A 14,889-nucleotide genomic window follows, 5' to 3' on the forward strand; every position below is an offset into this window, starting at 1 on the left:
GGGGACCTAACAGTGGTGGACCAAGGTATTTTTGCACTCCGGGAAGAATGATTTTTCGGCGCCCTTTACTAAGGATATATATATTTTTTGCCCTGTTTTTGGTGCCCCTTAAAGAATGGCGCCGAAAGCAAGGGCCCTGCTAGCCCGTACCGTAATCTGGCACTGGGACCTAATTAAGGTCTATAATGCTCTGAGAAAGGATAGTAAATGAGTGAAAGTGAAATTTTCTTTGTTATAATTTCAAAATCTGGGGAAAGGGAGGTTTAGAGTGCATTATCGTTATGTTTGCTTTTAGGCAGTGAGATGTTAATTACTGGAGTTTCTCCATGGATGTTTGATTCATAGATTGATTCAGTCTACTGGATTGGTACCTTCATAAGGAGGAAGTCACATAAGCAGTATTTCATTTTATTTATTAAAAGGCACATTTTAGCTTCATTTTAGCATGGTCTGAACAGTTAACTTCTTCGTTAACCAGTCGGTTGCTTCACAACGTACTGCAGCATCATTAGGGGAAGGTAACGATCTCCACATTTAACTGATAGAGATATAAATGTTATTTGTAAACCAGTTTGAGACTTTACAAATTGTCTCTCTCTATTGAAAGAAGGAGATACATACATTGCTGCAACAAGAGCTTCGGGAGGCTTTTCCAACGTTCACGTTGGAACAGTCTCCTAAAGCAGGAGTTGGCAATCTTTTTTGAGCTAAGAGCCCAAAAAAGATTGCCTAAAAAAAAAGAATCCGAAGAGCCGCACCTTAACTTTTGAGCTAAGGTGCGGCTCTTCGAGAAAGAGGATATTATTATTATTATTATTATTATCTGTTTATTTCCATAAGGAAACCACCTATGGTGGTTTCCTTATGGAAATAAACAGATAATAATAATGGAAACACATATTTAAGAAATGGAATAGAATGGGAAGGCGTTTTATTAAAAAATATATTTTTTGAAATATTATTTATTTCAAATAAATATTATTTATTAATACATAATTAACGTAACAAATATTCAATTTGGTACTAATTAATGTGACTTAAGGGCACAAAAGGTGATATAGTTGTACACGTTGGCACTAATGATATTAAGAATAGGAGACCAGCGGAATTACTTAACAAGTACAGGTCACTGTTGAAAAAAAGCCGTGAAGTAGGGTTGAATTTGAAAGTGTCTGCAATTCTGCCCAAACACGATAGGAGGGAGTATATGATGAGAGCCTTGTCGATCAATTCGGCCCTGGAAAGATTGTGCAAGGCTAAAGGGGTAGAATTTTTTTCAGCCTGGACTGTACTTGTTAACAGGAGAGATTGCTTCTACAGGGATGGGATACACTTAAATAGAAAGGGTGCAAGAATATTTGCTGATGCTATCGAGGCAGTGTTAGGTGGGTCGGAAAACTGCTAGCTTGGGGGGAGACAAAGACTAATGGATTAACAGTAGCCACTGGCAGAGGTGAAAGAGATTCTTGCACTACTTCTATTGGAATGAGCAGAAGCCTGAAAAACAAGATGCAGGATATTTCAGAGACTGCTGGAAGTCATTGCGGTACAAGTAAACACATGGGTTGTGTTAGGGTAGCTAAGAATAGAAACAGGTGCATGTATACTTGCGTGTACACTAATGCTAGGAGTTTAGTAAATAAATTTGATGAATTTGAGGTATTACTCAAAACATCAAAGGCAGATATTGTTGGGATATCAGAGACGTGGTGTCACACAGATATAAGGAATGCAGAACTGGAATTTGGGGAGTACAACGTCTACAGAAAGGATAGACAGGATAGGAAGGGAGGAGGGGGTTATGCTATTAGTTAAAAAACACATAAAATCCAAGGAAGTTAAGCCAGTCGACATTGATGGACAGGGCAGTGTCGAGTCAGTTTGGTGTGACATAAGCATAGGTAAATCAAAATTGAGAGTAGGAGTGTGCTATAGGCCTAATGACTCTGATGAGTATAATAAGATACTGTACAGGGAAATAGAATGGGCCAGTAAATCAGAGAGTCTTATAATGGGGGATTTTAATTTCCCAGATATTGACTGGAATTTGTGGGTTGGTCACTCACATAGTAGCAAGGCTTTTGTAAATTTATTGGATGATTGTTTTCTACACCAGCATGTTCGGGAGGCAACTAGAGGGAGTAATACTCTTGATCTGATTATCAGTAGTGATTCTTCATGCATTAGGAATCTGCAGATAAATGAACCACTGGGTGGCAGTGATCACAGTGTGCTGAAGTGGGATTTACTCAAGGAGGTAACTACCATTAGAGGTAAAGGGAAGGGTTTTTGCTTTCGTAAAGGCGACTATGATGGTCTGAGGCAGTATTTAAATTCTATACAGTGGGACCAACTGATGATGTTACCAACAGCAAATTCCAAATGGAAAGCATTCAAGGAACTAATCTTGGAAGCTACCAGGCTTTACATACCAACCAAGAAATATTGTTCAAGGTTCAGGCCTAAATGGTTGTCAGATGAACTAATGAGACATATGGCAGAGAAGAAAAATGCATGGGATACATACAAATTAATGGGTGACATGGAAGCCTATGATAGATATAAGTTGGTCTGTAACCAAGTCACAAAGGAGATTAGGCAGGCAAAGGCAGATTATGAGAAATCCTTGGCAAAGGATGCAAAGAAAAACAGAAAAGAGTTCTTTACCTATTTAAACTCAAGAAGGAAAGGGATGAATTAGATTGGTCCACTGGATGTTGATGGTTCAACAGTTGAGGATCCAGCTCAGGTGGCTAACAATCTAAACGTGTATTTTGCATCTACATTCACACATGAGGAGTTATTCAGGAAGGGGAATATCGTAGGTGAAGTAAACATTGGCAGTGAGCTAGATGATTTTCTAATAACTGAGAGGAAAGTGGAGGAGAAATTGTTGAGGATAAACATAAAAAAGGCACCCGGGGTGGATGGGATCTATCCAGTTATATTAAAGGAGGCAGCAAAGGAAGTAAGCAAACCCCTAGCCATAATTATGAGAGTTTCTTTGGACTCAGGGGAGGTACCCATGGACTGGAGATGTGCAAATGTAACCCCAATTCACAAAGGAGGATCAAAGGCTGACACAAGTAATTATAGACCTGTTAGTTTAACTTCGGTTCCAGGAAAATTAATGGAGGCACTGGTTAAAGAAGCACTGCAGGATCATCTGGACAAGAATTCAGTTATAGCTCAGACACAGCATGGGTTTGTTAAGGGCAGGTCTTGTCTGACCAATTTGATTGGATACTATGATGTAGTCACAAAAGAACTGGATGCAGGGAATAACTTTGATATTATATATTTGGATCTTAGAAAGGCTTTTGATACTGTTGCGCATGGAAGACTGCTGCGCAAATTGGAGAAGTGTGGCATTCGAGGCAAATTGCTGCTATGGATAAAGGGATGGTTGAGTGGCAGAAGACAGAGAGTGGTAATCAATGGACACTGCTCAACGTGGACTAATGTTATTAGTGGAGCTCCTCAGGGTTCAGTGTTGGGTCCATTGTTGTTTTCTGTATTTATAAATGATATTGATGATGGTGTATCAGGCTTAATGTCCAAGTTTGCAGACGATACAAAGGTTGGCAGGGTTGTTAAGGACACTACTGATACTATGCTGCTGCAACAGGATCTGGAAAGGTTGAGCAGATGGGCTGAGAGGTGGCAAATGAAGTTTAACATTGACAAATGTAAAGTACTACATATGGGAAACAGTAACCCCAGATCAACGTATCAACTCTGTGGTACTACGCTGACAGTGGTAGAGAATGAAAAGGACCTGGGGGTAATTGTGCAGGCAGATATGAAGTTCTCTGAGCAGTGCAGACGAGCTGCAAGAGTAGCTCATGGTGTCTTGTCAATGGTATACAGGAATTTTTCTAGCAGGGACAGGGATGTGATTATTCCCTTGTATAAGGCATTGGTCAGGCCACACCTTGAGTACTGTGTACAGGTCTGGAGGCCTCATTTCAAGAAGGATGTAGAGCTGCTGGAACGAGTACAGAGAAGGGCAACAAGATTAGTGAATGGAACAAAGGGTTGCTCTTACGAAGAAAGGCTTAAGTTTTGCAAATTACAGAGCCTGGAGACTAGGCATCGCCGAGGTGATCTGATAGAGGTGTATAAGGCTTTGAATGGCTTGAGCATGCTCAATGCCGATGGGATTCTTCCTCTTGCTCAGAATAATCACCTGAGAGGGCATAAATTCAAATTGAGGAAGGACGGATGTCGGATAGATGTGCGGAAATTCGCCTTTAGCCAGCGGGCAGTTGGTTTGTGGAATAGACTTCCATCGCTTGTTGTTGAAGTTGATAGCCTAAACAAATTTAAGGCTCAGCTGGACAGGTATTTCGAACGAATTGAGGGGTGAAATGGGAGTAGTGGTTGTTTTTTTTTTTTTTTTTTTGGCTGATGCTGAATAAGCTTGCTTTCTTGCATCATATGCCTCTACTAATGCTAATGCTAATGCTAACTTCTTGAGCGAGAATCTCAACATCAGGCGAGTATGTCGTAATTTTCATCTTTAAACATGCTCAGAGACTGGCATTGTTCAGACGATTTCTTGATTTATTTTTAATAATAATAATATTATTATTATTATTTTATTATTATTATTATTTTTGAGCCATATGGTGCAAGGAAGCCTGAGGCTTTTGCTGCACCAGCCAAAAAAAATTTCTCAGTACTCTGACAGAGAGAGAAAACAAAAGTCAGAAGTAGAAGGAAATCACCAAGAAAGAGAAGAATGATGATATCCAACTCAGGACCCTGGGCGTGCCAAGCCCATACTCACCAGATATGAGCCCCTGTTGTAGTTCATTTTCGAAAATATTTGCTTGCGGAAATACGTAGCTTGTAATACATGTGGATTAAAAGTTAAAGAGCCACAGGCTGCCGACCCCTATCCTAAAAGAACGTGTAAGCTACCTGTGCAAAGCAAGGTAGGTGTAGGCAAAAGCCGAGATGTCACAGAACTCATCCAGCCATGTGCTTGTGTCTGTAAATTGTGCATGTTGTCTTGTCAGTTTATCTGTTTTGCTGGACAAAAAAAAAAAAACAGGGTTTCCGACTCATCCACAGTTTGAAAAAGGTCTCAAGAAGTTCTTTGCATCATTCACAGAAGTCAACCCGAAACCTTTTCCACACGGTGTTGGGGGGCGGGGCGTTAGACATTCAATCATTGGATACTATATCAACAGATGTCGCCACATGCGCCAGCCTCCCGTTTGACAATCGCAAAATCAATTCTGATGTATGAAAAATATGGTAGAATGATGGTGATGTGGATGTACATAAATAGTCCGCTAAGCCAAAAAGCAAAAAAAAAAAAAAAAAAACTAACAGATAGGAATCGTTGATCCTTGGAGAATAATCAGCTTGGTCCATTGTTGTAAGGTTTTAAGTGTGCATCAGCAACTTAGGCCATATTGAGCCATACGTAATAAAATATAAATGTCTATGAATTGGATATGTTCTGTGATCGATATGCTGAACAAAAAACTCGAATTTCCAGGAGAAAAAACCATGCTACCCTCGCCTATACTCACTAACTTAGCTACGTTGTGAAAAAGACCCATAAAAACTCCTTGCATCACTGAAGGGATTCGAACTCAGACTTTTAATCACCCACTGTAGGGAGGACGCTGATTATACCAACTGAGGACAAGAATGGGGAAACTGAGTGATGTAAAAATATTATAGTGGAGTTCCAGTTGTCAGCATATGGTCTGTAGGAAATTGCATGACATATTTTCATGAGAGCTGCTGCTCATAAGCCCCACATCATATCAAAGTACCTTCGTGAGTAGCACAGTTGGTAGGATCGCCATCCTCCCCACACGGGGTGGAATAGACCTGACTCTAAATCCTGTTGATGACGGGAGGAATTTTTATGAGGCTTTTTTGCAACGTGACTGAATTAGTCGGTTTCATGGGAAGATAGCACGGTTTTTTCTCCGGAAACGAAGGGATTTTTTCCCCAGCAAACAGAAAATCGACTTCAAAACACATGCAATTTTCAGACAATATACACGGCGCATTATGGCCTTAGTTGCTGATGCAACTAAAACCCTACAATAACAACATGCCAAAGCTAGACGTATCATTTGTATTATTGTTTGATACATTGGGAAACAGCCATTATTCGCATTGCACTTTTCACATCAGACAGTGGAGTATGGGTGTGTAGAATGGCTAAGGAACACCTACTGCAGTATATTGTTCCTTTAGTGAAGTTCGGGTAGAAGGCAGAAAATGGAGTGGAGCTTGCTTCTTGTGGGTTGGTCAATTAATACTGGTTGTAGTGCAAAACATTATCTGTAGTGAGTTGTACTCTGATACCTTGGACAATTCTGTGGTGCCACATTTTGGTAGTTTTACACAAATGGGCCCTCCATGTTCCTGTAATATAATGCTCGTTCCAATATGACAAGCATTGTAAACATTTGACTTGAAGAAAACGTCTAACAATTTTCCCACGCCCATAGTCTAGATTTGAATTCAATCAAAATTCTTGGAAAAAACTAGAGTGGCCAATCAGAGCACATCCAATATGCCCTGATTGGCCATTGATACAATCAGAGGGAGGCTGTCCTGTGGGTGCAAGGGGTGCACTGCATCTGTGTGGCAACGGTAAAGGAGTATCTAAAAACTTGTAACTTACATACATATACAGTATAAAGAAAATTTTAAAGGAAGGCCGTCAAATTGCGATTGGCAGCCGGACGCAACATACCCTAGGAACGCCCCTGGATTCAATATGCCCAGTTACACAAAAGGAGGAACGGACAAAAATCCTCCCTACAAGGAACTGGCCTGGTGTTCCACAAAAATAACTTAGTTTATTAATTTGTTAACTAAGACCCATTTTTTTCCATACTTGTTGGGGTACAAATATTTTGTGGCAAAGTAGTGAATAGGAGTGCTACATACAGGTCTGGAAACCTCGTTTTAAGAAGGATATGTATCTGTTGGAACAAGTGCAGAGAAGAGAAACAAGAACACATCTTCACAATACATCATGTCCAAAGAAATTGAAAGTAATATCTGTTCAATTAAAAAAAAAGTAATATCTGGGTATATTCTTACCATGTGTACACTATATCCAAAAATTTCATTACTTCATACAGCATGTCACACACACACCACTTTTTCTTACTATCGAAAACACCATGAATTGTCAAACTAATAGAGCAAACTTATCTGCAAAAAGATCTAAATCTCCCAAACGCTTCCTAGTTCATTTCACAAATATACATGGTCTGTTCTAATCCCAATGTCCATTTCCACTTACAGTCTGCCAAACCCCATGTACTTTTTCTGTTACAGAATCTTAGTTATCGGTTGATTCAACCACTGCTCATCTCAGTTACCCAAAGTATTCGCTGTATAATTCCTTTCGCCTCAAAGGTGATACTTGTGCATGTGTCCGTTCCGATATTCCCTGACAGACTTGGTAATTTAGAATCTCCTCTTTTCGATCTTCTCTGGCTTAAAATCTATCTCATTCTGCAGTCTCAACCGTTCTTCCAACTCCACTAATTACTTGGAACACTTTGACTTCCTCTCTTTGCAACTTGACTTTCTCCAGTCCAACTTTCCTAAGTGAGATAATTTTCGTTAGTGATTATAATGTTCATAATCCAGCTGACTTTCGTTTTCTAGTCACAGATCCGGCTGGTCGACATGCTGAGGCTTTTGCAATTACTAATGACCTCACCTAGATCGTTCATTTACCTACCAGAATACAGGACAATCCTAACCATACAGCTAACGCGCTTGATCTTTTTCTCACAAACAACCCTTCTAAGTACACGGTCGAAGTGAGTGGTCCTTTAGGCACCTCAGATCACAACTTGGTGATTTTCTCTTCTCGAATGGAGCCTTTATGTTGTGGCTATTCCCAACCTTGTGTTGTTTGGCATTACAAGAATGCAAAATGGAATGACCTGCGAGATTTCTTTCCTCTTTTATCCTTGGTCGGGTTACTGTTTCAAAACTTCTGATGTTAACGTTTGCTCAGATCGTGTCAGTGAAATCATTCTTATAGGAATGGAATCCTTTATTCCAGCGTTTCTCAAAGTGCGGTCCACGGCCCACTGGTGGACCGCGAATTTTATTACAAAATAAATATTTGTTCAGGTCACTTCATGCTAAGTGCTGTTTATGTTTGGCATGTTTATGTTTGTGTCATGCGCCCGACGGGGTTCGAGTGGACCGAGTTGCAAGGAAAAGATGTCACCATCTTTAATGTTCAAGACAAAGTAAGAGAAATATGTATGAAAATGGAACTATGGCAGAAACGCCTTGACAAACAAGACTTTGAGAGTTTTACTACGCTGAATGATTTCTTGATGCCGTTTGGCGAAAAAATTTCGGATATGATCATCAGACTTGACAGAGTACTTACGAGGCCTTTGCAACCAGTTAAAAAAATATTTTCCAGAACCAGAAACAGGATTTGAGTGGACCAGGAATCATTTTACATGCATGAAAAAAAAAAAAAAAAAAAAATGAAAAAAAAAAAAAAAACATCATGGGGAAGCTTGCGTTCAACAAGAAGTTGCGTTCATGGGGAAGCTTGAAGTTCAACAAGATTCTCTATCTCAAAAGAGTTAGAGAATCTTGTTGAACTAGCTTTAGATATATCACTGAAGTTCGTATTTAGGAAAAAAAGTTTGGACTTTTAGCTCTGCATACAATCGGAATATTATGGACTCACCAACGTAGCACTTACTGCAACTGCGAAGTTGGTTTTTCAACACTTGTGAGTCTGAAAACTGAGAACAGAAATCGGCTAAATGTGGAGCCGGATATGAGATTAAAATTCTCCAGTATGGGACCAGATATACCTTTACTGGTTTCTGAAAGTAAGCAGTGCCATTCTTCGCATTAATTTATATAGTATATTTTGTTCTTTTTTATATGTACCCACTTAATTCTTTGAATAAATGATTATATACTTTACAATTGTATCACATCTTGGTATTATTCACAGTATATTATTCCCAACTTCCAATTTTGAAGCAGCCTAATATTTAGTTGGAATCAGTTCAGGGCTGAAAATAAATGCAACGCCCACAATTTTACACTTTCATGTGGCATTTGTAGGCTCACTTCTGGCAGTAAAATATGACCTATCTTTAAATGTGAGTTATGGGAGGGGCTAGTGGGCCACTGAGTTATGTGCTTTGTCCAAGTGGGCCACAATCAGAAAAGTTTGAAAAACACTGCTTTATTCCACACTTTGCCTTAAAATCTCATAATCTAAACCGTGGTTTTCCAATAAATGTGCTAAGGCTGTTCAAGAGAAGAATGTTGCATATAGTAATTGGCTTTGCTTCCAATTATTCACTTTCATTTTCTGCCTACACCAGAGCTCGCAACAATTGTAAAGCAGTTATTAATCAGTCCAAACAGGCTAAAAGTAGAAAATGTGCTTCTTGTCCTAATGGTAGCTGAGCATTCTGGTCTCTTGTGAAAGCTATTGGCTGTAACTTTTGTCCATCTCTGCTCCCACCTCTGTTGTTGTTGTTGTTGTTGTGGTGTTTTCTGGCACAAGGGCTACTTAGGCCATATTGAACCACCCAAATCAATTTATTTTCTATACACATCCACCTCTGTCAAAACCAGATAGTTCTGTCACTTCAGCCAGGGATAAAGCTGACCTGCTAGCATCCCATTTTCCTTCCAACTAATGTATTAATGATCTTGGTAAAACACCTCCCACCATGCCCCATTTAATGCCTCCTGTGGTCTTCCATCAAAAGGATGTCAGAAGGATTTTGATGAATCTTGATGCTAAGAAAACTCCAGGTCCTGATGGTATTTCTCCACTTGTTCTCAAAACGTGCGCTTCTGAACTTACTCGTTCTTTGCCGTCTTTTTTTTCACTTTCTTATTCCAAAGGTGTTTTTCCTTCTGCTTGGAAATTTGCTCATATCCAGCCAGTTCCTAAAAAGGGTGACAAGTCCCTCCCATTCAATTATTGTCCCAATGCAATTACTTCTACTATTTCTAAAGTAATGGAGAAATCAATTAACCACCAACTCTTAAACTGTCTAGAAACCTTCCGTCTGATCAATGATCACCAGTATGTATTCTGCCAGTGCCGATCCACTAGTGACATTCTGGCTCATGTTACTCATTTATGGACAAATTCAATGGAACAGTTTGGTGAAATACAAGCAGTTGCTCTTGACATCGTAAAGGCTTTTGATAGTGTTTGGCATAAAGGTCTTCTAAATAAGTTTCCATCTTATGGTTTGCCAACTGTTTTATGTAATTGGTTATCCAGTTTTCTCTCTGACTGATCACTGAGGGTGATGGCTCTGTCTTCTAACTTCTCCTCTAATTCTGGTATCCCCCAAGGTTCAGTTCTTTCCCCTGCTCTTTTCTTCTTGTATATTAACGACCTTCTTCCATTGACCGAAAATCCTATCCATAGTTTTGCTGATAATAGCAAATTGCATTCCACTTTCCAGTTTGAGAAACCTCACGCTGCTCAATCAGCTTAAACGTCTTGAATATCCGCTACCAATTCCTTAAATGTGGATCTCCAGTGGCGCAAAGAGAACTTAGTTGATTTCAATCCTTCTAAAACTCAATCCTGTCTTATATCTCACAAAAAGGATTCTTCTGCTCCTATGCTTACCTTTGGTGACACTCCGATTTCTAGGCAAGATGATATATCTCTTTTTGGAGATTACCCTGACTTCTCTCTCTTGGCACAAGCATATTACAAATATTACTTCCTCTGCATCTAAAAAACTTGGTTTTCTCTTTCGCTCTTGGTGTTATTTTTCTTCCAAACAGCTGTTCACTCTGTACAAATCACAAATCTGCCCTACCATGGAATATTGTTCCAACATCTGGGGCAGTGCTCCCAAAACTTCTCTCAGACATCTAGATTCCACAGAAGAAGGCAGTTAGGTTAATTAATGACTCATCTCTAACAGAATCTCTCCACTCTGTCTCATAGACGTTGTTTCTACTGTATGCCTTTTCTACAGATACTTCCATGGGCACTGTTCTTCTGAATTGGTTTCTATAATGCCCGCTCTCTCTCAAAACAATCCGAACATGTGCTGCCAACATCCATTTAGTCCAACTTCAAACTCACAGAACCAACTTTTCATCTTCCTCATTTATTCATTCAACCGTTTTCTGGAACAACCTTCTTACGTATTTCCTGAAAATTACAGTCTACAGAAGTTCAAGTCTAATGTCAACAAATATCTTCTTTTGTCTTCTTAACCTCGAACCCATGCACGGTTCTAAGTACTATAGGTTCTAATACCTCTCATGTTTGGGGTTCTCATAAAAAAAAAGTATCAAGCGCATTGTGTAAAGATCTGAATTTTAAAGATCATTCAGGTAGCATATGAAGGTTCAAAGAAATTGGACAGGGATAGTTTATACTGCATCATGCATATTAATGTATTCAGGAACCATTTATCTGGAGTTGACAATTGGTATTATCTTGTCAGGAGAAACAAATTGTTATCAGACTCTGGGAGTTGTATGTTGATGTTGTTCTAACAATCAGTTATGGAACAAAATGGTCAGGCCACACCCTGAGTACTGTATACAGGTCTGGAGGCTTCATTTTAGAAAGGATGTAGAGCTGCTGGAATGAGTACAGAGAAGGGCAACAAGATTAGTGAATGGAACAAAGGGTTGCTCTTGCAAAGAAAGGCTTAAGATTTGCAAATTACAGTGTCTGGTGACTAGGCACCTGCGAGGTGATCTGATTGAGGTGTATAAGGCCGTGAATGGTTTGAGCAAGCTCGATGCTGATGAGATTCTGCCTGTTGCTCAGAATAATTGTCTGAGGGGATGTAAATTCAAACTGAGAAAAGACAGTTGAAGGATAGATGTGCAGAAATTTGCCTTTAGCCAGCATGTGGTTGATTGCTGGAACAAACTTCCCATGTGTTGTTGTAGAAGTTGACAGCTTAAATAAATTCAAGGCAGAATTAGACAAACATTTGGAGCGGTTGGATGGGATGGTTTTTTTTTTTTTTTCTTTTTAAGCTTGCTCTCTTGCATCATATGCCTCTACTAATGCTAAGATTTCTTCCGAAAACTGGGATTGCAGATTTCATACAGGAAGATGTTTGATTAATTTGTGTATATGATATATTTTAAAACTAAATTTTGCTCCACAGCATTTTAATCAGACCTGATATCTGGGGTGGATAGTTGGTTTTGCTTCTCCAATATGCATTTACCTGGCTTTTATCAATCAATAGTTGATAGATCAGTATGACAACTATGTTTAGGGCCATGCAAAAAAGGGGGGGGGGGGCTGTAAAGTATGCAAAACACCCTGGCCCCAACACCAACCATGCATCAGGATGCCGTTATGCAATCATAGCTGTATTGTTTAGTGATGAAGCCAACAATAATAATTCCATTTGTAAAGCTTACTTTCCCAAGCATACCCTATTGAAAGAAGCCTTAATTATTGGCTAAAGATACTGCCAAATTATTAGCAGTAAATCTAGTATTTACTGCTAATTAATATATATATTTAATTTTATGGAATCACTAGTTGTTAATATGAGTTAGGATTAAGCAGTCTTTTATTGATCTTATCAGTTCCTGGACATTTGAGCATAGGCAAAAATGGTGGTCCTTTTTGTTGGTTTGTTAAATGGGAATAATTGGGGGCAGAAGCTTGGCCCCAGTGATTCTAATATATATATATATATATATATATATATACAGGGTGTTTCAGTTAAACGTTTCAGAACTTCTAAGAGGGGTAGGGTACATCCTGACAACTCGAAATCATATAGCAATGTGGGGTCGGAAATGCTTTCCTGAAGCGGTGTTGTACACAGAAGCACCATAAAGAAAAGAGACCGTAAGTGAGAAATCGTTTTAATAATACATGAAAAGAAGCAAAAGGTACATGGATTAAAGTAAGTGTTCGAAGTTTCTTCCACGGGCTACAATGCACGCCTCACATCTCCGACGCATGGACATCGAACATTCTGGAATACTCCAGGCAGCGTGTCCAGACACAGCAACCGGAGGATTATGCACCTCGTATTGCTTTCGCACAGTGGTACCTTGGAAAATGTGCTACAAATCCCCTTTTTCCTGCTGAAGTGTTGTTTTCCGATGAGGCATCCTTCACAAGGGAAGGAATTTTCAACACGCATAACGACCATATCTGGGCGGTCGAGAACCCGCATGCAATACGACGTCGTGCAGCACAGATTCGATTTTCGGTCAATGTATGGGCCGGTATTATGGGAGATCACCTCATCGGACCTTACCTGTTACCGTGTCGTCTAACCGGACCTATCTACTTGATCTTTCTGCAGCAAGTATTGCCACAACTTTTGAGAGATGAACAGATTTCTGCATCGACGCAACAGACAATGTGGTTCCAACACGATGGAGCCCCTGCCCATTATAGCGGAGATGTTCGTAACTACCTGGATGTCACATTTGGTCAACAGTGGATCGGACGTGGTGGTCCCGTGCGTTGGCCTGCTCGGTCACCCGACCTATCATGTCTTGATTTTTATTTCTGGGGTCATATGAAATCGCTAGTTTATGACACCCCTGTTGACAATGCTGAGGAGCTGGTTGCAAGAATCGCAGTAGCTGCCGAAGAAATTCGAAATTCGCCTGGAGTATTCCCGAATGTTCGGATGTCCATGCGTCGGAGATGTGAGGCGTGCATTGTAGCCCGTGGAAGAAACTTCGAACACTTACTTTAATCCATGTACCTTTTGCTTCTTTTCATGTATTATTAAAACGATTTCTCACTTACGGTCTCTTTTCTTTATGGTGCTTCTGTGTACAACACCGCTTCAGGAAAGCATTTCCGACCCCACATTGCTATATGATTTCGAGTTGTCAGGATGTACCCTACCCCTCTTAGAAGTTCTGAAACGTTTAACTGAAACACCCTGTATATATATATATATATATTTTTTTTTTTTTTTTTTTTTCCAGCAGAAACTTACTACAAATATTATTGGCCTTGGGCAACAGGCACTTGGGCCAGTCCACCCTTGCAATAATAACAGTAATGTTTATTTTATACAGGTTTGTTTAATAATAAATATCAGTTATAGTCTATATTCTTTGATGATATTTATTTTATATTTATAATTTTCATTATAAATATAAAATTCAATCACACTGCATAGTTCAGGAATTTATTCTGTTGTTTTACAGATCAGTGGAGGACATCGATCTCTTCTCTGGAGGACTTTGTGAGAAACCTAATGGTGGAATTGTTGGCCCAACATTCACTTGTTTGATTGGCCTTCAGTTCTATCATTTGAAATATGGAGATCGCTACTATTTTGAGCATGGAGGGGAGACTGGTTCCTTTAATCATGGTAATAAGTTACAATATATTGCTAAATATATCCTTTATGTACTCACACATGTGCATAACTGTATGTGGTTTAAAATAATTCTCAGGTCAACCAGCAGAAGAGTAATGATGACAGTAGTTACCTCTAACCTCCACCATTGGGTTATTTGATGGGTAGCTATGCATTTGAGTGATAAAAAAACTTTTTTTTTAATGTTGAACTATTATTCATAACACAACATTGAATTACCTATAAATTCAGATGTATCTGCTTCTGAAATACATCAGTCTCTGTCATTGACTGGAGGGATTGGCAGATAGATTTACAAACACTGCTTATTATGTGGAATTACTCCTTTACGGCATTATATGATTGGTATTGATTTACTAATGAAGTTTCAGAGTCATCTGTGTTGCAACATCTTTCACCTGGTTTAAGGTCCAAACAGGTGCTTCCCCTGTTGATTTTGATCTCAGGCTTTTGAATGTATAATTTCAGCTGTAAAAATGTTCAACCATATAGGCAAATGAAATTTCCTCTACAT

At 39.3% G+C, this 14,889-nt stretch overlaps 1 protein-coding gene across 1 annotated transcript in view; it reads left to right on the forward strand.

Moving 5' to 3' along the window:
- The window catches only part of LOC150090331 (chorion peroxidase-like), a 68,733-nt gene that overhangs the window by 36,979 nt on the left and 16,865 nt on the right, over nucleotides 1–14,889 (forward strand). The window contains exon 10 of the mRNA XM_090390272.1: nucleotides 14,200–14,366. Within this exon, the coding sequence (XP_090246398.1) occupies nucleotides 14,200–14,366 (167 nt within the window). The remainder of the gene's footprint in view (nucleotides 1–14,199; nucleotides 14,367–14,889) is intronic.

Source organism: Mastigoproctus giganteus, chromosome 2, assembly GCF_048544385.1.
Source record: "Mastigoproctus giganteus isolate SK-2022 chromosome 2, ASM4854438v1, whole genome shotgun sequence".
Lineage (NCBI taxonomy): Eukaryota > Metazoa > Arthropoda > Arachnida > Uropygi > Thelyphonidae > Mastigoproctus > Mastigoproctus giganteus.